The 26,070-nt window shown below is 42.3% G+C and overlaps 1 protein-coding gene and 1 long non-coding RNA gene across 39 annotated transcripts in view; one reads left to right on the forward strand and one right to left on the reverse strand.

The window, feature by feature from the left end:
• Positions 1-23,144, forward strand: part of LOC102128257 (uncharacterized) — a 59,248-nt gene extending 36,104 nt beyond the window's left edge. For 6 of the 9 annotated variants that reach the window (XR_012427308.1, XR_010582925.2, XR_010582927.2 and 3 more), the window contains one exon: positions 754-2,188. This is a non-coding gene — a long non-coding RNA (uncharacterized lncRNA). Of the gene's footprint in view, positions 1-753; positions 2,189-22,344 lie in introns of those variants that run through there. The other 3 variants (XR_012427301.1, XR_012427304.1, XR_012427309.1) reach the window with 3 other exon arrangements.
• The window catches only part of DLGAP1 (DLG associated protein 1), a 961,867-nt gene that overhangs the window by 134,843 nt on the left and 800,954 nt on the right, over positions 1-26,070 (reverse strand). For 14 of the 30 annotated variants that reach the window (XM_045378186.2, XM_045378188.2, XM_045378185.2 and 11 more), the window contains one exon: positions 22,942-22,971. The exons of the other annotated variants lie outside the window; for them this stretch is intronic. In XM_045378186.2, coding sequence (XP_045234121.1) covers positions 22,942-22,971 — 30 coding nt within the window. The remainder of the gene's footprint in view (positions 1-22,941; positions 22,972-26,070) is intronic. 30 annotated transcript variants of the gene reach the window in all.

Genomic DNA, 26,070 nt, shown 5'->3' on the forward strand with positions numbered 1-26,070 from the left:
GCCCAGGCTGGAGTGCAGTGGACCCATCTCTGTTCACTTGAACGTCCCGGGTTCAAGCGATTCTCCTGCCTCAGCCTCCCAAATAGCTGGGATTACAGGCGCCTGCCACCACGCCCAGCTAATTTTTGTATTTTTGGTAGAGACGGGGTTTCACCAGGTTGGGCAGGCTGGTCTCAAACTCCTGACCTCAAGTGATCCACCCGCCTCAACCTCCCAAAGTGCTATGATTACAGATGTGAGCCATCACGCCTAGCCTAATTCTTATAATCCAACGTTTTGATCCTTGGTGGGTCTTTTGTCTTATTTATGATGCCTTGTTTCCTTGTGTGCTTCGTTATTTTTGACAGTGAGAAGATTACTTTCCTTGGGAGCTTATTTTGGAAGGTTATATGTGGCCTAGAAAAATAGTCTTTTTTTTTTCTGTAGAGGATTACCATTTGAAATATATCATTCATGGCTTGAAGTTTTTTGGACCACTCAGGTGATGTAAATTTGGGCTGAGGTTTGAATGAAAGCTCATGGTTACAACTTCTCATGAATGGATAATCCCCAATTTTAGCATATGACAAGGTTTTGTTTTTGTGTTTTGAATTGAGATGGGGAGTGGATCATATGGTGATGACTACCTTCTAGTTCATCTTTACCTTTAGGGTATAATCTTTTTGGGATGCCAGGTTTATGGGATACAATTCTCCTATTAGGCTATGCCTTGGGCAAGTTTTGGGCTTTAAAGTCTGCTTCTACCTACTCTAGGTACCATCAAAGCCTAAACTGGGCCGGGCATGGTGGCTCATGCCTATAATCTCAGCACTTTGGGAGGCCAAGGCGAGCGAATCACGAGGTCAAGAGATCGAGACCATCCTGGCCAACATGGTGAAACCCCCTCTCTACTAAAAATACAAAAGAAAAAAATCAGCTGGGCATGGTGGCAGGCTCCTGTAGTCCCAGCTACTCTGGAGGCTGAGGCAGGAGAATCGCTTGAACCCGGGAGGCAGAGGTTGCAGTGTGCTGAGATCACGCCACTGCACTCCAGCCTGGTGACAGAGCAAGACTTTGTCTCAAAGAAAAAAAAAAAAAAGGCCTAAACTGAAGATCAAGTTGAATAGATAGGGATGGGGAGTGCTTTGCATGCTTCCCTTAGGGGAATTTATCAGAATTAAGAGTGGAAGGTGGTGCTTTCTGCCAGGGATCATTATGTATGTGTATGTACAGTATATAAAAACGTAGCTTGGATTTTTTTAAAGTTGAGAAATACTATTCTGTCATTGTACTCAATCCTGTTTTCTAAAGTTTCACTGAAATTGCAGTTCTACAAATTCTGTAATGAAGTTCCTTTACATTTTGTGATTCCTTGTGATTTCAGATAATGTGCTGAAAGCTATAGACACCCTTCTCCAGAGGTAATTCACATATGCACACATATATACATTTTTATTATAATTTCAAATGGTTTAAGAGACCCTCTAAAGTCCATTCATCGAGTCAGTGTAAGAATGTAAGCTCTAAAAATACTGAATACTACTTGAATTTCCATAAGTAAAGGAAGAGTTAAATAACTATGGCCATGCATGAAAACAGAATTTTGTGAAGACATTTAAAAGAAGGTAACTTTATATTTACCAATATAGATAGATGCTAAAGATACAATGTCAAGTAAAAAGAGCAATTTACAGAGCATATTAGAGTAATTTTGTTTATATATATATATTATGTATGTTATTCCATTTCTGTAGATGTGCATAGAAAATATCTGGAGGAATACATGAGAAATTTGGACAATGTGGCTGGATGAGTATTAGACAGATTTTTTTCTTTAAAATAAGTTAGCTTTGAACATCCCCCCCAATATAAATTTGTATAATTTTTTGCATATATTAATGAAAAAATCAAGTTAATTAAACGGTGAATCTTTTTTGTATATATAATGTTTTATTTATAATGTACTCTGAAGAAAAAAGTGACTTTGTATTTATTGCTATTCAAATGAGATCCTTTTCTGTAGCTGAAAACTTTGATCTTCCTTTCCTTCTTTGTTTACCTAAAGGTTAAAAGACATTTTTGGACTTTCCGTCCTGACTTGACTTATCACTGCTTTATCATCTTGCTTTTGATTCTCCAAGTTTTCAATTTCTTATTTATGTGTAATGCCCTGACATTATAAGAATAAAATCCAGATAGATGTAAATTATATTGAGAATATTGTCTTCATTTCTATATGAATCTGCTTAATTTATGTCCTTTTAAGATACACTTTATGATTTTAATACAAACTGGTTCATGGATTATTAATTCAAATTATGCTGTTATAGTCAACCACATGAGATGAGGTAATTGGAAAGATACCATGTTCTTACATAATGATCTTGGTCTCTGAATGACTGAAGGACTCTCCCTGTCATGTATTTGTACAGATGAATTTATTTGAGGGTGAACAAAGTAATTCTAATCTTTACCAAACATTAAATTTCCTAATTGATATTTCAACTCAATGACATCCAATATTTTAAGCAGAGCAAATTTTCTAACTTTATTATCTGACATACACGAGGCGTGTTGGATACCATTAGAAAAGAGACATTTTTCCTGGCTCCTGTTAGAGCAGGGTTTGGAATGACGTAAGGAGTATGTATAATAAATGTAGAAATCACTACAATAGAAGATACATGAAATGCCTAAATGTTCTCTCCTACTGACCACAGAAAGTTTCATATACAAACCAGTCAAGAGTCTGGTTGTCTGTGCCATTTTTTTGTCAGCAAATAGGAGCTCTACCTTCTTGACCAACTGATTCATTCATTCTTACAGCCGTCGGTGTGGTGACTTCTATTGTGACTAGCTGAGGACAACCTCCTGGGGACCAGGGAAGCTGCTGGGGATGTACTTTAATGAGACTACTCACCAGCAGATGGTCACCATCTCTGTCTTGCAATCAGTTACTTGCTAACAACTTCCTTATGTTTAACCCAACTCTTGGAATGTAACCCCCTTACTTTGAATTCTAATCTTCAAAAAGAAAGACACTGGCAATATCCAGTTTGTAAGCCCCCATTCTTCCCCTCATAACTATGTTTAAATAGTCAGGAATTCCACGAATTCAATCTCCTCATTCCATGGATGACTTAGTCTTGACAGCCCTTCCTCAATAATCACTGGATTTTCTGCCCATAATCCAAACCCTTCCTAATTCACTCTTCGAAATGCCTTCTGAGTTGTATTTTGAAGAAATAAACTCACTACTTCATTCACTGGCTTACAGATCTAAATGGCTCCTCATTTCCTACAGAATGAAGTCCAAATTCCTTGTTGGGATTTCAACAGTTGGGCCCTTTATCTTCTGCCTCTTCCTATTCTCTCCCCACACACCTTTTGCTCTTTTCTCAAATATGCGTATGGTCCTGTTTCCCTGACTTGACACATGCAGCCCCTCTGCTTGGGGTTTCCATCCTCCCTTTCTTTACCTGGCCAACTCCCATTATCCTTCGGGTATGCTGTCACCTCTCCTGTGAAGCCTTCCTGGGTTATCTGCTTTGTCCTCATGCTCTCTTAGCCTTTAAAGGCTGTCTCTCACACCTTTCATTCATGGATTATAGATTTCTGTCTCCCCAAGAGATAAGAACCTGTGTCCTCACTATTTCTGAGTCCAGACCCTATATAGTACCCAGTTCAATAGAATTTGTTTTCAATTATTCTTTTGTATATAATTTTTGTTGGTTTATTTTTGAGACAGAGTCTCGCTCTGTCTTCTAGTCTGCAGTGCAGTGGCGCTATCTCGGCTCACTATAACCTCCACCTCCCAGGTTCAAGTGATTCTCCTGCTTCAGCCTCCCGAGGAGCTGGGGCTACAGACGCACGCCACAATGCATGGCTAAATTTTGTATTTTTTATAGTAGAGACGGGGTTACTCTATGTTGACCAGGCTGGTCTTGAACTCCTGACCTCAGATTCACCTGCCTTGGCCTCCCAAAGTGTTGGGATTACAGGCGTGAGCAACCACGCCTGGCCACTTTTAAATTTTCTTTTTCTTTTTCTTTTTTTTTTTGAGATGGGGTCTTGCTTTGTCGCCAGGCTGGAGTGCAGTGGCACGATCTCCGCTCACTGAAACCTCCGCCTCCCAGCTTCAAATGATTCTCCTGCCTCAGCCTCTCGAGCAGATGGGACTACAGGTGCACGCCACCACACCCGGCTAATTTTTGTATTTTCAATAGAGACAGGGTTTCACCATGTTGGCCAGGATGGTCTCGATCTCCCGACCTCGTGATCCGCCCGCCTTGGCATCCCAAAGTGCTGGGATTACAGGCGTGAGCCACTGCACCTGGCCACTTTTACATATCTTAAATGAGTTCATATGTCTTTCTAAGGACACCCAATCTTTTCCTAAGAACAAAACTGAACTATCACAAAATGAACCGCTGGATGTCCCTGATTACCCAATAGGTAACAGTGATACCCCATCCTTTTGATTGTTGTAAGATTTTGCAGTGTATATTTATGGATATTTACAGAGATAGTGAGTGAGCAAGAAAGGGGCAAAGGCTGATCAAGGAATTTCATTTCTTTGTAATTTTAAGACCGACAATCTGGTAATATAAAATAAGTGCAAATCCCTAGAAAAGTCTCCATCTGAGGCTCTCCTCTTGTTTGCCTTCTAGAAATATGTTTAGTTTGTTTGGTAAAGGAGCCACACTTTGCTCCTGGTAGCACTTTTCTATATCTATGATTTTGCTCTTTTAAAAATGTTTTTCGGCCGGGCGCGGTGGCTCAAGCCTGTAATCCCAGCACTTTGGGAGGCCGAGACGGGCGGATCACGAGGTCAGGAGATCGAGATCATCCTGGCGAACACGGTGAAACCCCGTCTCTACTAAAAAAATACAAAAAACTAGCCGGGCGAGGTGGCGGGCGCCTGTAGTCCCAGCTACACAGGAGGCTGAGGCCGGAGAATGGCGTAAACCCGGGAGGCGGAGCTTGCAGTGAGCTGAGATCCGGCCACTGCGCTCCAGCCCCGGCGACAGAGCGAGACTCCGTCTCAAAAAAAAAAAAAAAAAAAAAAAAAAAAAAAAAAAAAAAAAAAAATTTTTTTTTTAGGCCAGGCGCAGTGGCTCACAACTGTAATCCCAGGCCTTTGGGAGGCAGACCGGGGAGGATCGCCTGAGCCCAGGAGTTCAAGACCAGCCTGGGCAACATGGGAAAACCCTGTCTCCCCCACCAAAAAAAAAAAAAAAAAAAAAAAAATTAGCTGGGCATGGTGGCATGCACCTATAGTCCCAGCTACTCAAGACACTGAGATGAGAAGATTGATTGAGGCTGGGAGGTCGAGGCTTCAATGAGCCATGATTGTGCCACTGCAATCCAGCTTAGGCAACAAAGTGAGATATTATCTCAAAAATTAAGAAAAACAAAAACAAAAACAAAGTCTAGTTCTTTAAATATTATATCAATATAATACACAGAGTTTTGTTAAGAGCTTATCCAATTCCAAATATATTAGAAAGACTAATGCCTGACTAACTTGCTTTGGCACCTAAAGTATTTCAATTCATAAATCTATGGTGTGTTGCACTATCACAATGGTAGGTTTTTGTGCTAGGTAGATTTTTTTTTTTTTTTTTTTTTTTTTGAGACAGTGTCTCACTCTGTTACCTAGGCTGGAGTGCAATGGTGCAATCAGAGCTCACTGTAGCCTTGACCTCCTGCTCAAGTGATCCTCCTGCCTCAGCTTCCTCAGTGTCTAGGACTATGGACTTGTACTGCCATGCCTGGCTAGTTTTAAAAAATTCTTTTGTAAATATAGGGTCTTATGATGTTGCCCAGGCTGTTCTTGAACTCCTAGCCTCAAGTGATCCTCCCACCTCAACCTCCCAAACTGTTGGGATTACAGGTGTAAGCCAATGTGGCTGTCCTTTTTTTTTCCCCATCTTGTGATTTTATACTTCGTTTTTCTTCGCTCAGTCACATTGATGTACATCTTACTGCCTTGGATGTCATCTTGTTAATGAGATATTTATACTTTATAAAGATCACAGTGACTATTCTGTTCATCTTACGTATTTAAAAGTGTGAAAATTTTAAGAATAATATCAAATTCTTGACACATTATGTGCTTTCTGTTTTTAACATCAGGAAAACATTCAATATCACCAGTACTTGATACCATTAGTATTTGATTCCTACATTATCAGGAGAACAACTCTAAATAAGTCTGCTTATAACATAAAGTTCAACAAGATCCTAAAACGGTCACATTGGCTTATGGCATCAAAGTGGATATTAGATAAGGTTACAATCATTGTATAAATCTCATTTCCTTTTATCTACTTTATCGAACCAAACTTAGTGATAAGTCCACAAGAGCTCAAATACTAATGCCACACTATGCCTTCAGTTTCCTAAGATAGCTTTTTACCCTCATTGGTTTTGAAAGGAAAAATCTGGCCAGGCACAGTGGCTCACACCTGTAATCCCAGCACTTTGGGAGGCCAAGGCAGGCAGATCACTTGATGTCAGGAGTTCGAGACCAGCCTGACCAACACGGAGAAACCCTGTCTCTACTTAAAAAATACAAAATTAGCAGGGTATGGTGGTGCACGCTTGTAATTCCAGCTACTTGGGAGGCAGGAGAATTACTTGAACCTGGGAGGTGGAGGTTGCAGTGGGCCAAGATTGCGCCATTGCACTCCAGCCTGGGCAACAGAGCGAGACTGTTTGAAAAAACAACAACAAAAAAGATATAAAGAGATATAGGGGTAACTTGACATAAAAGTCCACTTAAGGACTGCTGTGGCTAAGTACCATGTTGTCCTGTTCTCTTCTCACTGCAAACTACATGCTGAAGTCCTTGATCTATAGCCCAGGCAATAGAGAATGGCCTATTCTTAGGAGCAAAGCCAGACTTCTTTCCAACGTGCAATAATAGTATACAGTCTTCAGAGGCACTGCAAAGCAGCCGGGAAGGTCAGGACCTGCCGCACTCCAAGACACACAGCAACAGGTGCTCTCAGCTCGGGTCTGAAAGGAACAAGTGATGGAAACCAACAAAGCTCCCAAACTGAGGAGAAAGCAAGCACGTGGAGACACTGGCCCATCAGGCCCCAGGGCTGGTTCCCCAGTGTCCCACTGCTGCACTCAAGACCCTGGAGTTACCTAAGCTGATCCCGTGCTCGTCCCACACCACGTTTGCAAATGAAAGATGTTTCCTAGTTGAGGGCCAAAGACGTGACAACCAATGCCCAAAGCAGAGCAACCCTGTAGTTTCCTGCGCTTTCCAGCAAACCCTCATGTGTGGAATCATTCTCAATCTCCTTTCTCCGCCAATACGACTACTGTTACTATTACAAGTACTATCATCAATTATTGAGTGCATACAATGTGCCATACATTGTCCTAAGACCTTATTGTGAATTATACAATTTAATCCTTACTATTATTGTCATTCCAATTTTTAAGGAGGAAAGAGAGGCACAGAGAAGTCAATTAATTTGCCCACAGTCATACGGCTACTAAGCAGGAGGGCCAGGATTCAAACCCAATAGTCAGAATCTATAACTAAATTCTTAACGACTACACTGTACGAAACATTTTCTTCATGAGGCACAGCAAACAAGATTACACTAGTATTCCATAAAAATAAGACAATGTGTTTATATGTAATACTATATGTGTGCATGTACATATATTACTTCTTAATTACATATAACTAGTATTACATATCATATATTAATAAATATTAATTAATACATATTACAAAGGATTCTACAGGCAGTCATTCCATTGAAAATAAGACAAGAGGCTGGGTGCAGTGGCTCATGCCTGTAATCCCAGCACTTTGGGAGACTGAGGCAGGCAGATCACCTGAGGTCGGAAGTTTGAGACCAGCCTGACCAACATGGTGAAATCCCATCTCTACTGAAAATATAAAATTAGCAGGGCGTGGTGGCGGGGGGCCTGTAATCCCAGGTACCTGGGAGGCTGAGGCGGGAGAATCGCTTGAACCTGAGAGTTGGAGGTTGTGGTGAGCCGAGATTGCATCATTGCACTCCAGCCTGGGCAGCAAGAGCAAAACTCCATCTCAAACAAAAACAAAAACAAAAACAAAAAGACAATGTGCATATATACACACACACACACACACACACACACACACACACACACACAGAGTATATAATACTGTCCTCTATGGTAACAATAGTAGATTGGCTATTCTGTAATAAATTCATAATAAATACTTATATTTCACTCTACAGTTTGAAAGTCCTTTCACCGTGTCATCTTACTTAGCCACACAGCAGTCCTGTAAGGGCATAGAACAGGCAATTGTCTCATATGTACTATAGATGCTGGGCCTAGGCTTATGAGCCTTTCAAGAGGATACAACTATTTGAGTCTTGAAAAAAGAGCTACTGGCTCTAAACCATAAACAGAAAACTGCAAAATCAAAACTAATAAAAATCTAGTTAAATGCCTTTGGACACTAAATATTTAACTGGTCTCCGTGGGACAGTGCAGCTTCTGTTCTGTCTTCAGGGATCTGTCTCCACTAACACCTAGGTCCCCTTCTTAAACAGTGTTTCATAGACCAGTGCCTGTCACTGTGACACACGTGCTAAATTATGTCCGTTGTCATTATCCGCAAACAGTCCCCTGCTACTCCCACCCCATCTCATGACATTGTGCCTGGAAGCATTGGTACTGCAGGTTGACTATCCCTTATCCAAAATGCTTGGGACCAGACTGTTTTGGATTTCAGATCTTTTTGAATTGGACAGGAATATTTGCATTATTCTTACTGGTTGAGCATCCGAAATCTGAAAATCCAAAATCCACAATGATATAGTGAATACTTCCTTTGAGCATCATGTCAGTGCTCAAAAAGTTTCAGATTTTGGAGCATCTTGGATTTCAGATGTTTGAATTTGGGATGCTTACCTTGCATATGTAAACGTGAGATTTCACTGTGCACCATCTCCCTTAGATAGTGTAAACTGCTTTTAGCCCTATCTGGAGATAGGTATACCGAAAAGGAGGGTACTACTGTAGATGACTCCAAGGATTCAATTATTACTCACTCAGTCCTGCATTTAAAATTTTATGACCTTAAGCTAGTACATTTTCCATGCCTTTTTTGATTTTCTCTTCTATATATCAAGGGATAATAAGAGTAGCTACTGAGTTACTGTGAAGTATTAATGAGATAACATACGCCTTGCCTTTGCTTACTATAATTATGAACATATTATAAAGTGCTCAACAAATGTTAGCTCTTTGTATCATTATAAGCCTTCATATCTTTCTGATAAGATACATTCTTTGTTCAGAACTTAAAAAAGCACACCCAGGAGCTAAGCATTTTCATATATTGCTGGTGGGAGTACAAAGGGTATAGCCCCTACGGAGGGGTATGTGGCAATGTCTAGTAAAACCAGATCCTCTTCAACACTTTGACCCAACAATTGAACCTCTAGGAGTTTATCTGAAGATATGCCTCCCCACGTATGAAACAACTAGACTCAAGTTATTCGTTGTGGCATTATTTGCTATAGCAAAATATTGGAAATAAACTGCTCATCCATAGAAGATCATGTGAGTGAATTATGGTACAATCACCCCATAGACTACCATGCAACCCTAGCAAAGAAGGAAGAAGATTTTAATAAAATGAATGATTTCCAGAATATACTACGGAATTTTGAAAAGCAAAGTGAGTATATAATATGCCACCTTTTGTATATGTAGAAACAGGAGGATAGATGAAAGAGAAAGAAAGAAAGAGAGAGAGAGAGAGAGAGAGAGAGAGAAAGAGAGAGAGAAAAAGAGAAAGAAAGAAAGAAGGAAGGAAAGAAAGAAGGAAAGGAAGAAAGGAAGGAAGGAAGGAAGGAAGGAAGGAAGGAAGGAAGGAAGGAAAGAAGGAAGGAAGGAAGGAAGGAAGGAAGGAAAGTCAAAATCACAGGGGTATTCTCCCTAATATATAACTCCAACAACTCAGGCTAATAGTCATCTAAAAAACGCTGAAGGAGGCCGGGTGCGGTGGCTCACGCCTGTAATCCCAACACTTTGGCAGGCTTAGGCGGGCGGATCATGAGGTCAGCAGATCGAGACCATCCTGACTAACACGGTGAAACCCCGTCTCTACTAAAAATACAAAAAATTAGCCGGGCGTGGTGGCGGGCGCCTGTAGTCCCAGCTACTCGGGAGGCTGAGGCAGGAGAATGGCGTGAACCCAGGAGGCGGAGCTTGCAGTGAGCCGAGATCGCGCCATTGCACTCCGGCCTGGGAGACAAAGCGAAACTCCTCTCAAAAAAAAACAAAAAGAAAACAAAATGCTGAAGGATATGACATGACAGTTCATTGAAAAGTAAATACAAATATAGGTTCAACATTGCTCCTAATAAGAGTATTACAAATGGAAAACCCAAAAGTTTGATAAAAGAGTATATTGATGAAACTGTGGAGAAAGAGGCGCTTTCAACAGTGCTGCTGGCACTCCTAGCGGTGTCTATTGGGAAAGCCTGTGGAGGGTCATTTGGCAGACTTTTGCCAATGCAAAAATCATGCATGCTTTCTGATAGATATAATTAGTGCTCACCCGTATTGTACTCTCTTCTCCTACCAGAAACACACACAAAAAAACTGTACTTCTTGACCTTCCTGAAGTTTGGCAGGGCCATGTGACTAGTTCTAGCCAATAAAATATAAGTAGAAATAATGTTTGTCACTTTTGGTCCAAGGCTGTCTCTCTCCTGTGGCAATGACTGTGAAGTTTGTGGGTTCCAGATGGTGCAGGCACAGGACCCAAGCCTGGGTCTCTGAGACACTGTGTGGAGCAGGAATCTCCCGCAAAGCGAACATCACAGGACAGATACCAAGGGTTGGAATATTTTTGGTATATTTAGTGACAGATTTGAGAATTGTTTTTTATTGTAGCAAAACGTAACCTCATGAATACAACCTTTGACCTCATAACTCCACTTCAGGGATTTGTCCTGAAGACATATTAGGACAAAATTATATGTTTAGAATATTATTCATTTAATTTAATTAAATAATTTATTTTTTGAGACGGAGTTTTGCTCGTCACCCAGGCTGGAGTGTAATGGTGCGATCTTGGCTCACTGCAACCTCCGCCTCCCAGGTTCAAGTGATTCTCCTGCCTCAGCCTCCTGAGTAGCTGGGATTACAGGCACCCACCACCATGCCCAGCTAATTTTTCTGTACTTTTAGTAGAGATGGGGTTTCACCATGTCGGTCAGGCTGGTCTTGAACTCCTGACCTCAGATGATCCACCCACCTTGGCCTCCCAAAGTGCTGGGATTATAGGCGTGAGCCACTGTGGCAAGCCTATTATTTATTTATTAAAGAACTGTATGAGAAAGCAAAATATTGGGACGAATTAAATGTGTGGCAAAGAAGAAACTGGTTAAGTAAATTGTAGTATACCCATATAGGAGAATACTATGTAGCTACAAAACATAACTAGAAAGTTCTCTATAGAAATATGGAAATATTACTAAGACACTGTTAAGCGAAAAAAGCAAGCTGTACAATAGTGTACATCTATGTATTATCTTTTGGGTAAAAAAAAGGGAAAAATACATACTCATAATGTTTACATATGCAAAAAGCATATATCTATATAGAAAAAAGAAAATAGGTCATGGTAGGTTACCTGTTAAGCGGAATGGGAACTGGGTATTGAGTCAATGCATTTTTCCCTCGTATTTTAATTGTTTTTTGTTTTTCTTTCTTGAGACAGCGTCTCACTCTATAGCCCAGGCTGGAGTGCAGTGGAGGAATCACAGCTCACTGCAGCCTCGACTTCCCAGGTGGGAGGATCACCTCAGCCTCCCGAGTAGCTGGGACTACAGGTGCATGCCACCACACCTGGCTAATTTTTGTATTTCTTGTAGAGACAGGGTTTCACCATGTGGTCCAGGCTGCCATATTTCAATTGTTGAGCTACGTGAATATATATATGCAATACAGAAAATGAAAATAAATAAATAAATAACATCCTTTTCTGGCTATGTATTGCCTATAGGAACTTTGAAAATGTATTTCCAACCGGCATTCCCAACTTCATGCCTGGCTGTTTTCCCTTCTGGGCATGGAGTTGCAGCCACATCTGACTCCTGGTGCGCTAGGCGTTTTTCATCCTTCTGTCTGTGTGCAGGATTAGGTCTCCCTCAGTGAGCCCTCCCCTTCCTGTTTGCCTCTGCATAGCTTGAAAGTCCTAGACATCTGCACTGGGGCATCCTTCTGATCCACCCAGGCAGAGTTCCTAGGCTGACTTTTATGTTCACATAATTCCTTTTATATATTCCTGCCATTGCATTCATTAAATTAAGTTATAATGGCCTATTCACACATACGCTGCTGTCTCTAGATAGGAGAACCATGTCTGGCTCATCTTTCCATCTTTCTGTCCCTATGGCCTGGGATAGGGCATGAGATAGTAGTATGGGCATTTAATAACTTTATTCATGAATTTTGTCATAAATAGATTAGTAAGCACGAAGTAATAAAGTATAATATGTCATGTTTGGAAACAGTCTTTCTGTGCTTCCTGCCACAGACCTCAGCAGCCTGAATCCTTTACGTCATTATGCCTTACAAATATTCTATATGAGTTATGATACTGAAAAAGATTGGTATGCCCTAAATCATTTGATGGTGGTATTTTTCAAATGTCCTATTTTTAATTTGATGAGTATTTGCTCGACTAATGCTACTCCAAAACAATATTTTTAAAAAAGGAGGCCAGGTGTGGTGGCTCATGCCTGTAATCCCAGCAGTTTAGGAGGTTAAGGCTGGAAGACAGCTTGAACCCAGGAGTTTGAGACCAGCCCGGGCAATATAATGAGACCTCATCTCTACAAAAAATAAAAAGTTAGCCGAGCGTGATGGCACACACCTGTGATCCCAGTTTCTCGGGAGACTGAGGTGGAGGATCACTTAAGACCAGGAGGTCAAGGCTACAGTGAGCTGAGATTGCACCACTACTCTCCAGCCTGGGTGAGATCCTGTCTCCAAAAAAAGAAAAAGATAAGAAAAGAAAACAAATAAAACCCTCCATGCTTAAACCAAAACCATAACCAGATAAAGAAAAGGAAAGAGTTGTGTAGAGAATTCTAATCATTTTTCTTGAGTGATTTTGATTGTATCAAGTTCATTAGTTAGATTTTCATTAGGTTACATGTAATAAAATAATATTTAATGTAGTAAAAAACAAATTCATGTTATTTAGACACATGATCACTGCTGTTTAAAAAATATTGTAATGGCCGGGTGCGGTGGCTCACGCCTGTAATCCCAGCACTTTGGGAGGCCAAGACGGGTGGATCACGAGGTCAGGAGATCGAGACCATCCTGGCTAACACAGTGAAAGCCCATCTCTACTAAAAAATAAAAAATTAGCCAGGCGTGGTGGCGGCGCCTGTAGTCCCAGCTACTCGGGAGGCTGAGGCAGGAGAATGGCGTGAACCTGGGAGACGGAGCTTGCAGTGAGCTGAGATCACGCCACTGCACTCCAGCCTGGGCAACAGAGCGAGACACGAGACTCCATCTCCAAAAAAAAAAAAACAAAATTGTAACATCTCCAGGCATGGCGGCTCACGCCTGTAATCCCAGCACTTTGGGAGGCTGAGGCAGGTGGATTACCTGAGGTCAGGAGTTCGAGACCAGCCTGACCAAAACGGTAAAACCCTGTTTCCACTAAATACAAAAAATTAGTTGGGCATGGTGACTCATGGCTGTAATCCCAGCTACTAGGGAGGCTGAGTCAGGAGAATCGCTTGAACCTGGGAGGCGGAGGTTGGAGTGAGCCAAGATTGTGCCATTGCACTCCAGCCTGGGCAACAAGAGGGAAACTCCATCTCAAAAAAAAGAAAAAAATATATATATATATGTCTATATATAATGACATCAAGTAAAAGTAGCAGAATATGAATTTTTTATAATTTAATTTTTAAGCCCACAATAAAAACAAAAACAATAACAAAACAATATAAATAAGTATCTAAAACATATTGAATGCCTACATGCTAAACAGTTTACTAGGTACTTCAACATTATCTGATTTTATTTAAGCTCCTTTTTTTTTTTTTTAAACTGAGTCTTGCTCTGTCACCCAGGCTGAAGTACAGTGACACGATCTTGGCTCACTGCAACTTCCACCTCCAGGGTTCAAGTGATTCTCCTGCCTCAGCCTCCCGAGTAGTTGGGACTACAGTTGTGCGCCACCATGCCTGGCTAATTTTTGTATTTTTAGTAGAGATGGGGTTTCACAATGTTGACCAGGCTGGTCTCAAACTCCTGACTCAGGTGATCACCCTCCTTGGCCTCCCAAAGTGCTGGGATTATAGGTGTGAACCACCACGCCCGGCCTATTTAAGCTTCTTAATCATCTGGAGTGCTAAGTGGCTTTACCCCATTTTACAGACGAGGAAAGTTGGGGTACAGACAGAGTAACTTGCTCCAGATTACAACACAGTCGGGAAGTTATGGCTATGAAGTTTGAACCTAGAACTTTCCTATATACTGTTCTATACTTTCTTCCAATATGTGTTCCAAACACAATTTTAGGAGTTCGTATTTGAGGAGGGCATGTATAAAATCAACGATGGGATATAGAAGGCTAAAAAGGAAATTAAATTTGCTTCATATCTCTTAACAGGTGCATGTTTAAGAAACATTGTACTCAACAGAGGGGCACCAGGCTGCCTTCTGCCTTCACTTAAGTACCCGTGTTGGTTAAAGCTAGGAAATACCTGAAAATCTGTATTTTCAAAACATTTCGCATCCTTAAAGCTTCTGGGCTGGCATCTAATTTTGCATTTTGTTGAAACATTGCTAGAAAAATCCCTTGGCCTTCTCAGTGAAACCAAACAAAACCCACAATGTATGCTTTCAACTTAAAGCATCAATGGATTCAACAAAACCGTTGTATATACAGCTGTGGCCATATTTACGTATGTAAGCATCTTAGTTGAATACCAGATTCAAACAAAATCAATAAAAAATGGATTTTACAGTTAATTTTAATGGGTGTGATGTATCATTTAAGAGGGTGTGATTTCCAGGTTCATAACATTCAGTGATTTCAGCAGTTTTCTAAATCATAGTGTGTTCCAAAATGAATAGTAAGGTCAGACTATAATTTTAGACTGAAAACATCAAGGCCATTTTCTAAATTTGGGCTTGAAATACTAGAAGTGGCTTTGATATTACTATTGAATTGGCTTCAAAGACTGCTAATTAGACCATTGTCTTTAAGAACTGCCTTCTCATGCAATTTAATAGAGCTGCTTGTTCTGTAAGAGTAAGAGTTTTGTTTACATTGAAAACTTTCACTAGACTGCCAAAATAACAAAAACAAATACACAGACATTGAAACTTATACTCTTGAAAAACAAAAAGAAAAGAGGGAAAATAAATCAGTGACAAGTGGCAGATTGTCGTTTGCAGCTTGCCTTTGACTTATAAATGCCTATGTCCTGCCCCCGGGAGGAGGGTGAAGGGCAGGTTATGGTGCTTGGGACGCACACCGTCTTCTGGATTATGCTAATTTGTTGTTAAGGGCTTAAGGCTGCTCATTCAGCACAGATTTGATTAGTTTTTGGCTATTGAGTTCAAAGATTTATGAGAAGCTTCTCTCTGAATAGCTGTGGTTGTATTCACTTTGGTTCTCCTTATTCAAAAACGTTCATATCCTTGATGAGTGGTGACAAATGGCTTGCTCCGGAACACTGTGCAAGTATAAACTCCTTTGTAATAAAACACAATTAATATTGATGAAATCGGTCTTCAATTAGCACTTGTTTGTTGTATCAGCCTGAAAACCTTTCCTCTCCTCCCCACCTTCTGGGACTCAAAGAACAGACTGGGGGACAATCTCATCTGAATCGAACACTCCAAACTGGGGCTGTGACTGGCCCCTGGCAGATGTCACAGGTCCCAGAAAGGTGATCAGAGAGCCCTATCCAACAGGAGGAGTTGCTTCCCTCTAAGTACTCTCAAAGGGGAGAAGCAAGGATTTATGCTGGCTCTGTTTGTGGCTTTGCCCAAAATGAAACTCTCAGCAGTGTGCTACACCACGATTGTAGTGGAAGTGATCATTAGACATTGGAAAGAGGAAAGAGGGAAGGAGAGCGCCTACTGCCTTCCGTACACTGTGTTAAGGCTTTCTCTCTAGCATCTAGTTTAGTCTCTGCAACTGCCCCAGGAGAAGTCTTCATTTTATTGGCGAGGACACTGAAGCAAATAGCGGTTCCTTGTCAGACCCTTCCAGGCACTGGTTGGCTTTCTGTTGCCTAAGGTCCCCCGTAAACTTTCTTCTACACTGCGCAGAAATAGAAAAGGGCAGTTGGAACAGAGGAGGAGGGAGAGGGAAACAAAGAGGGGAAAAGAGAAACTTAAAAAAAAAAAAAAAGTAAAAAGATAAATGTGAAAGAGCTCTGAGATGAGGCCAATTGTTGGTCACGTGAGGTCAACTTTATCTGAGGTGAGGGTAATCCCAAGGCTACAAATGGCTAATCCTTGGAAAATTCTTTCCACACATCTTCCAGTTTCTGAGTCTCATGGCTCCATCTCTGCCATTTCAGGAGGGTCCTAGTCTTAGGAAGCTATTTGGGAAACTCTCAATGCTCCCAGAGATATTACTGTTTTTTTTTTTTTGGAAATAGGATCTTGCTCTGTTACCCAGGCTGGAGTGCAGTTGCACAAACCGCAACCTCCACCTCCTGGATTCAAGCGATTCTCCTGCCTCATCCTCCTGAGTAGCTGGGATTACAGGCACCTGCCATCATGCTTGGCTAAGTTTTTGTATTTTTAGTAGAGACGGGGTTTCACATATTGGCCATGCTGATCTTGAACTCCTGACCTCAAGTGATCCTCCTGCCTCAGCCTCCCAAAGTGCTGGGATTACAGGTGTTAGTCACCGTGCCTGGTTGAAACATTTCTATTTCATAGGAATATTTTGGCTGGATGCAGAGGCTAAGGCAGCAGGATCACCTGAGGCCAGGAGTTCGACACTACCCTGGGCAACATAGAGAGACCCTGTCTCTAAAAAAAAAAAATTTGAAAAGAAAAAAAAATATATAACTTTTAGCCAAAAGTATAATGACAAGTGTCTACAAGATATATCTGAGAACAGAACATTTGTTTGTTTAGTGTGGTGCTCCAGCCTCCACATCACTCTTATAAACAGGATGTCTGGGTTTCTTTGCAAAAACAAGTTTCTTGAGTTTTGTTCTCAGTTTCTATAATATTCCATTTAGTATTCCTGACACACTGCCGCCTGCCACGCTGGTGGAAGGAAGGAACTCCTTCTGAGACACAGCTTTACCCTATCTCTGTCAGTTATCTGACTAATGTTTTGATTTCCAGTAGTAAAAATGTTGAAACTGGCCGGGCATGGTGACTCACTCCTGTAATCCCAGAACTTTGGGAGGCTGAGGTGGGTGGATCTTGAGGTCAGGAGTTCGAGACCATCCTGGCCAACATGGTGAAACCCCATCTCTACTAAAATACAAAAATTAGCTGGGTGTGGTGGCGCACGCCTGGAATCTCAGCTACTCAGGGGACTGAGGCAGGATAATTGCTTGTACCAGGGAGTCGGAGGTTGCAGTGAGCTGAGATCACGCCACTGCACTCCAGCCTGGTGACAGAACCAGACTCTGTCTCAAAAAAAAAAAAAAAAAAGTTGGCCGGGCACAGTGGCTCATGCCTGGAATCCCAGCACTTTGGGAGGCCAAGGTGGGCAGATCATGAGGTCAGGAGATCGAGACCATCCTGGCCAACATGGTGAAACCCCGTCTCTACTAAAAATACAAAAATTAGCTGGGCATGGTGGCAGGCGCCTGTAATCCCAGCTACTCGGGAGGCTGAGGCAGGAGAATCACTTGAACCCGGGAGGTGGAGGTTGCAGTGAGCCAACATCGTGCCACTGCACTCCAGCCTGGGGGACAGAGCAAGACTCTGCCTAAAAAACAAAAACAAACAAACAAACAAACAAAAAGTTGGAACTTCATTCTCAATTTACTACTGGAGGTAAGTCCATCAGTGTCTGTTTATTAAAGGATTTACCACAGTCTACCCTGACACACTGAGCACATGGCTTTGCTCCAAAAACAGAAAGACTCGGCTGGGCAAGGTGGCTCATGCCTGTAATTCCAGCACTTTGGGAGGCCGAGGGGGGCAGATCACTTGAGGCCAGGAGTTTGAGACCAGGCTGGCCAACAAGGTGAACCCCCAACTCCACTAAAAATACAAAAATTAGGCCGGGCGTGGTGGCTCACGCCTGTAATCCCAGCAATTTGGGAGGCCGAGGTGGGTGGATCTCTTGAGATCAGGAATTCGAGACCAGCCTGGCCAACATGGTGAAATCCTGTCTCTACTATAAATACAAAATAGCCGGGCGTGGTGGCATGCACCTGTAATTCCAGCTACTGGGGAGGCTGAGGCAGGAGAATCACTTGAACCCAGGAGGCGGAGGTTATAGTGAGCCAAGATCGCGCCACTGCATTCCAGCCTGGGAGACAGAGCAAGACTGTCTCAAAAAAAAAAAAAAAAAAAAATTAGCCAGGCATGATAGAGTGTGCCTGTAGTCCCAGCTACTCAGGGGGTTGAGGCATGAGAATTGCTTGAACCTGGGAGGCGGAGGTTGCTATGAGCCGAGATTGCAACACTGCACTCCAGCCTGGGCAACAGAGCAAGACTCTGTATGAAAAAAAAAGGAAGAAAGAAAGACACAATGACAAGGACAGAGTTCACCTACAGAGGGAATGACATCAATACATTATGAATATTTTTAATACATTAAATCCATTTGGGGTGTTTTTGGACACATTGTTTGTCATACTATGAACAACAGAATTTTTCCTTAAAAATATTTTATTGGCCGGGCGCGGTGGCTCAAGCCTGTAATCCCAGCACTTTGGGAGGCTGAGACGGGCGGATCACGAGGTCAGGAGATCGAGACCATCCTGGCTAACACGGCGAAACCCCGTCTCTACTAAAAAATACAAAAAACTAGCCGGGCACGGTGGCGGGCGCCTGTAGTCCCAACTACTCGGGAGGCTGAGGCAGGAGAATGGCGTGAACCCGGGAGGCGGAGCTTGCAGTGAGCTGAGATCCGGCCACTGCACTCCAGCCTGGGTGGCAGAGCGAGACTCCGTCTCAAAAAAAAAAAAAAAAAAAAAAAAAAAAAAAAAAAAAAAAAAAAAATTTATTTTAGAGACAGGGTCTCGCTCTGTTGATGAGGCTGGAGTGCAGTGGTGCAATCATAGCTCACTGCAGCCTCAAACTCCTGAGCTCAACTGATCCTGCCACTTCAGACTCCCAAGTAGCTAGGACTACAGGTATATGCCACCACACCCAGCTTACTATTACAAAATATTTTTTGTAGAGGTGAGGGAGACTCTTGCTCTGTGGCCCAGAGTTTGGGAATACCTGGCCTCAAGCTATTTTCCTGCCTCAACCTCCCAGAGTGCTGGGATTAGAGGTGTGAACCATCGCGCCCAGCCCTCATTTATTTGATTTCTTCAGAGAGGCTCATCTGTTCCTCTATTTAGAGACATGGAACTTTTCCACAGAAGACAACCTTCGTTGTTTTCATACGGGCTTTCAAAAGAATGTGATGTCCCTTTGGTATTTCGGATTCTCGCCTACAAGGTATAAACAAATCGCCTTGGAGACAAGTCTCAACACAGAACACGCGCCGGTTATCAGTGGCGAAGACTTGCATCCGCCTACCACCACGGCTGGCTCATCTTGCCCCTCCAGGCCTGTGACTGCCGAAACACTCCCACTCCCCGTGTGCGAATACACCACTTCAGTTGGACCAAGAGTTTCCGGCTCGGGTGGCCCCTCCTTCCCTGGAAAGAAATAGCTGCCTATAGAATATCAGAGCCATTCGGACTCAGGGGTGACTCAGCTCTTCCACGACCTGTGTTCCCACTTCTTGATAAGGCCAATGTTTTGGTCCTACTTGTGAAAATACGTAGCCCTACATCTATCTCCCAGCTCCAGTATCAAGAGAAAATACCCTATTCAGAGAAATATTTAGAAGATTCTTGTGGAATTCTTGTTGTGAGTGGTTTTTCCTTCGCTGCCATTGGTGTGACTGTCTCCCCCTTCCCTCAAATTGCTGTCTGGATGTTTCTCTCTTACCCAAATTTTCTTGGAGTCGAGGATTATCAGTCTAAAATCGGAGGTGAGAATTCATCAGTGTTATCGATAAAACTTTGCAATTATTTCTTTCAAACTGAACTTTTTCCCTGTTCACATATTTTTCCTCATCACAACATAATCAAAGCATTGATGAGTGTTTCTGTTTAAATTCAAAGGACATTCCACCTTTAACCTTAGCATTCATGAGATACAAAATGGATTTTTCTTTCTGATGATTTAAAAAGCTGATATGAAGCTGCACAGTGCAGAAGAGGGCACCCCTTCCAGAAAAGAAGAAACAGAACTGCCTGCCATAGACACTTGGTAGGGAGTGGCAAATGGAATCTTGGTTTGTTTTTCTCTTAGGACTTTGGCAATCATTTTTCCTTGAAAAGAATAAGAGAATCTACCTAAAATATTAATACTATTTTCAGAGCTCTAGGATAATACAGAGCAGAGTCTTAAAAAAAAAAAAAAAGGAAAGAGGTTTCATTTCTGACAGTGGATTTCTTCCACTGATGTGCGTACTCTTTGATACGAAAAGCTGTACGAAACTGCCTTGAATTCATTCCACAGATGGAAAGTTGCAAGTACGGTAATTAGCTAAGCAGTGGCAAGGCCGACCATCTGAGGTTTGATTTCTCATCAAGAGATAGTGTCCGACACACATGCCACTGAGCATGCTTGTAGGAGTTCCACGTTTCAGATGCAGAGAATGCATGCATGGAACACACATCCCCCACCCCAACAACCGCACTCCCAAATTGCCCCTGCACACATATATTCTAACACGGTTACAACACAGCATGCTCCCGAGCCTCAGACAACAAGCTGCCCAAAAGATGCTCAAGCAACAGCGGCAGTGGGCCTGACTTCCGGTATCCGCAGCCACTCCAGAGAACTTCCTGTGAGCCCTAGGGACTCAGAGGAGGCCGAGTGATGAGGAAGGTGGCCAGAGGCTGCCAGACAAGCCCCAAGCAGTCATTCTGCTTCCTGCCTTCATTTTCCCTCAAACTCTCATCTTTCTGGAGAGAACAGAACCCTGTTCTGGGGGTGCAGACAAGCCATGACACCCACTAGTAACCTCTAGCAAAACAATAGTTTAAAAATTACTTAGTGCTCTCTTGACTTTCTGACTGTTAAAATGAAAATTGTATTTTGTCGCTATATCCTTTTGTTGTAAGTGAAATACTGCACTCGAACCAAGCAGGCAATGTAAAACTATGACTTCAAAGCCATTCCTTGATAAAACATCAAAACGGCCCAGAGTGAACAGCTGTTATCTGTAATTCAACAGATAATTAACTGAAACTCAGTGCTGAAATTGCTACTGGGAGTTTCTGCAGGCCAAGGTCATTCTCATGGTGCTGCTTGATTTTGTTTCTGTGTCTCTTATTTCTTGTTAGGCAGGGAGGAGCTTGGATTGTCCTTCAGTAAAATTCCATTTTGATGGGTAACGGGAACTTGAATTTCTGCTTGGCCTACCAGAGGCCTGCAACTTGCACTTTTTCCCTGAGATGAGAAGGTTTTTTCTCTCCACCTTGAAACACCGCTGCCTGCACCTTTTGCCCAGTTTAGAGTAGCAACATACTTTCTGCCACAAATGCCAGAAATACTGCCTTTTCAACTTGGTTTTGTAAAATGTGATGGTACTAAATCCACCAAAGGGATAGGGCACCCTCACTTTGGATTTGCCAGTCCCATGGGTACATAACTGACCTACTCTCCCACCTCCCAACCTTGAAACTCCAGCCCCTTGAATGGCCTCACCACTCCAACCCCCAGTGCAATTTCCCACTTCCCACCTCCATGCATTGCCCATTCACCAAGCCAGCCACATCTCCCTTTAAATTGAAAACTCACCCGAAAACCCACCACCTCTTCCATGCAGCCTCCCCTGATTAAGTGAGGATGAAGAAACCTCCAAAGCATGACCGACAAACTCCCAATAAACGAGAACGCACGCCCCCCCAAAACAAACACAGAAACTCACAAAAGAAGAAAATGACAGTCTCTACTTTTGGTTTGTGAAACTCCTATGAGGCTAAGGAGATCAATTTTACACCAATAACCAATTAATCATTTCAGAAAATGAGGTCATTTTTAATATTCTTGGGGTTACTCAGCAAAACACTTTGCTTTAATGTCTCTTTTGTACTTTCCTTAAATCCTTCCTTTTCTTCTCAGCTTTTTGAATGCATGACTGAAGGGAACTGCCGCTCACCGACATGGACAACAGTAAAGGAACTTGGTCTTCACTATGCCTGGTGGTGGTGGGCCACGCTGCCCAGGAGGAACCCGCAATGAGACTGGCAAATGCCTTAACCATCTCATTTTCTCATCAGGGAGAAGCCTTAATGACTCTTCATGCCCACATACTTCCTGGGAAAACACGTCTGCTCTGTTGGGATAAAGGACGCTCTAGACCAGGCTCTGCTGAAAGATCCAGGGCAAAGGTTCCCGACAAGACCATGTCCAGCCTCAAATAAGGCCACAGAAGAGCCCAGGCTCTCTGAGGAGCACCGGCTCCGAGGCAGTCACATCAGGAGACAGAAACAGACATGTTGGTGCTGCCCTCTCAGGTCATTGCAAACGCCACTTGAGGAGGGCTAAGAGCTTTGCAGCATAAAATGACCTGAACAAGGAGAAACACAGATGCAATGGCAATAGCTGGCAATTCGCACATGGCGTCAAACACCACTGCCACAGAAGCTTTTTAGCTACAAGCCGCGCTGTGCAACCTTTAAGCAAAACATTATTGATTTTGCGGTTGTAAAAACATACCTTCAACTGCAGAACTCAGTTTTATGACACCTTGAATAAAAACAAAAAGTGGCAGTTATACAATGGACCCAAATCGCCTTTTCCAGGCTTCTCATAACACACGCATGCTTCAGATCTAGACTTTTCTTTTTCTTTTTTTTGCTGGCATTGCAAGAATGTAACTAAACAAATACCAACTTCAAAAATAAAATAATGTTTAGTCTTAACCAGGTTTCATGGATGTCTTCTTTTCCCCCACTAAAACCATTTGGGGAAATTTTTCACTAAAAATGAGATCAAACATGTTTTTGGATGGGACAAAAGCCAAGTCTGTCTGAGTGACTTATTTCTGTGTATACATTATACCAGATTATGGATCAATAAAAGTTCACACAATAGGACGCCAGGGACAAGCACTTCCTCTATGGTACTGTATATAGAGATCATTTGATGCATGTTAGGACAGAGTTTCTGTTGAAACATGTAACAGGCCGGGCGCGGTGGCTCAAGCCTGTAATCCCAGTACTTTGGGAGGCCGAGGCGGGTGGATCACGAAGTCAGGAGATCGAGACCATCCTGGCTAACATGGTGAAACCCCGTCTCTACTAAAAATACAAAAAACTAGCCGGGCGTGGTGGCGGGCGCCTGTAGTCCCAGCTACTCGGAGGCTGAGGCAGGAGAATGGCGTAAACCCGGGAGGCGGAGCTTGCAGTGAGCCGAGATCGGGCCACTGCACTCCAGCCTGGGTGACACAGTGAGACTCCGTCTCAAAAAAAAAAAAAAAAAAAAAAAAAAAGAAACATGTAACAGATGGTTAAAAACCATGGTGTGGGTCGGGCGCGGTGGCTCACGCCTGTAATCCCAGCACTTTGGGAGGCGAGGTGGGTGGATCACGAGGTCAGGAGATCGAGACCATCCTGGCTAACATGGTGAAACCCCGTTTCTACTAAGAATACAAAAAAATTAGCCAGGCGTGGTGGCAAGTGCCTGTAGTCCCAGCTACTCGGGAGGCTGAGGCAGGAGAATGGCGTGAACCCTGGAGGTGGAGTTTGCAGTGAGCCGAGATCATGCCACTGTACTCCAGCCTGGGCGACAGAGCGAGACTCCGTCTCAAACAAAACAAAACAAAGCAAAAACAGAAAAACCATGGTGTGATCTGGTAACTTTCTTCTCTGGGGTGGTTGGGCCAGAGCCCTTTTCTTGGTCTGATGGGTTTAGCTTTCAGCTCCCGCAAGCGAGAGACTGAACGGGTTATCTGAGCAACTCAAGTTTTTCATGAAGCAAGTCAGTACCCCTGACTGATATTTATGCACCTTTTCGGTGAAAAAATTTTTTTTTTTTTTAAGACGGAGCCTCGCTCTTTCGTCCAGGCTGGAGTGCAGTAGTGTGACCTCAGCTCACTGCAAGCTCTGCCTCCTGGGTTCACGCCATTCTCCTGCCTCAGCCTCCCGAGTAGCCGGGGCTACAGGTGCCCACCACCACGCCCTGCTAATTTTTTGTACTTTTAGTAGAGACGGGGTTTCACTGTGTTAGCCAGGATGGTCTTGATCTCATGACCTTGTGACCTACTCGCCTCGGCCTCCCAAGGTGCTGGGACTACAGGTGTGAGCCACTGCGTCTGGCTTTTTGGTGAATTTAAAGGTGAAAATACCAAACTAAGATAAACTAAGACCTTTGAAAAGCATTTTTTATAAGTCATAGTTATAAATAAATAATATCTAATCTTATGCAATAGTCATGATCATTTAGGCTGAACAAAAATGTCTGCAGTTTCATTTGGTTGAAGTCCTGGTTCTCTTTCAAACTGGAGGAGTTTGCAAATAAAATTCTTTTCAATACTGGTAAATCGAATTGGTATCAGCATGAACACACACTGATTTGAACAGATTATGTTCACATTGCTCTTCCTTATGACTTTCTGGAAAAGCTGCTTTGAAGCTTGTTTCCTATTGAATTTCATCTTTCCTGCATAACCAGTGGTGTCCAACGCTGGTCCAACATTCAATAAGAAACTCTCTAGGGGAGGAAGTATGCATATATATGTCCATGTTTATTATAAATTTTGCTGATACGAAGGATATGTGGCACACAGTCTACAAGTAACAGTGAAATATACAGTATTCTTTATGGCAAATTCCATATAGAGAATTGGTTGCCATGGAATTCTTTTGTTCATCTTGGCCAAACTCTTGTATCTGTAGCCAGCAGTTCAACCATGATCAACAATCATTCATTCAGTTGCATCCCAGTTTACCCTTTTCCCAACAAAGTTACTGTTACTATATCTTTTATGTGATATAAATTATTTTTATTAAATTAAAGCCTCTTTCAGCTTCCATACTATGTCAGTACTCGAACCATGGCATATTTGTCAGTGCATGTAAAGTTGGGCAGAGATGTGCAGTGACCACACCAGCACGTAGTATTTCCACCATACGGGTATGGTAGAATGTAACCTCAAGAGCATGGATAGAAACATGACTAGGAAATGATGAGTTTTAAATATTTATAACTTTGTTTTTGATATAATTTATCTAATTGTAAGTTATACATTTTAATTTGTAGTAATGGGCTTCCAAAATGTCTGAAACTGTAACATCTGGCTCTTGCAAGCCCGTATGAACCCGCTTTAGGGTACCACTGCCATAACTGATGCTTCTTTCTGCTCAGGCCCAGGGAAGACCTTGAACTTCAGGATCCTCCCTGAGATCTTCATAAAGGGGGTTATAATTTAATTGAACAAGACAAATGGAAGTAAACTTAGGATTTACTATTATTTTGCCAGTTATTTCAAAACCTGTAAAGCCTTTCATTGCAAAAATAAACTATGCATACATTGTCTTGGAAATAACAGTCATTGACAATCAACTAGTATAATCACAATATCAATGGATTTGACTGGATTTGATGTTCTTTTGGTCAGGCAACTAAACCAAGACGCAAAGTCAGGTACAAGTAATTGACTTATTAAACAATGACCTCATCTTTTCAGAGTAGAATTATTATATACATCAGAATAACAAGTTTTTCAGCCATATTCATTTTTGAGCATAATCATGATGTCAGCAAATGTCATTCAACTGAAAAGATAACAATGTGCTCTGATCAGTATGTAGAAACAGGATTCATGCAAGAAAACAAGAAAATTTA

This window comes from Macaca fascicularis, chromosome 18, assembly GCF_037993035.2.
Source record: "Macaca fascicularis isolate 582-1 chromosome 18, T2T-MFA8v1.1".
NCBI lineage: Eukaryota > Metazoa > Chordata > Mammalia > Primates > Cercopithecidae > Macaca > Macaca fascicularis.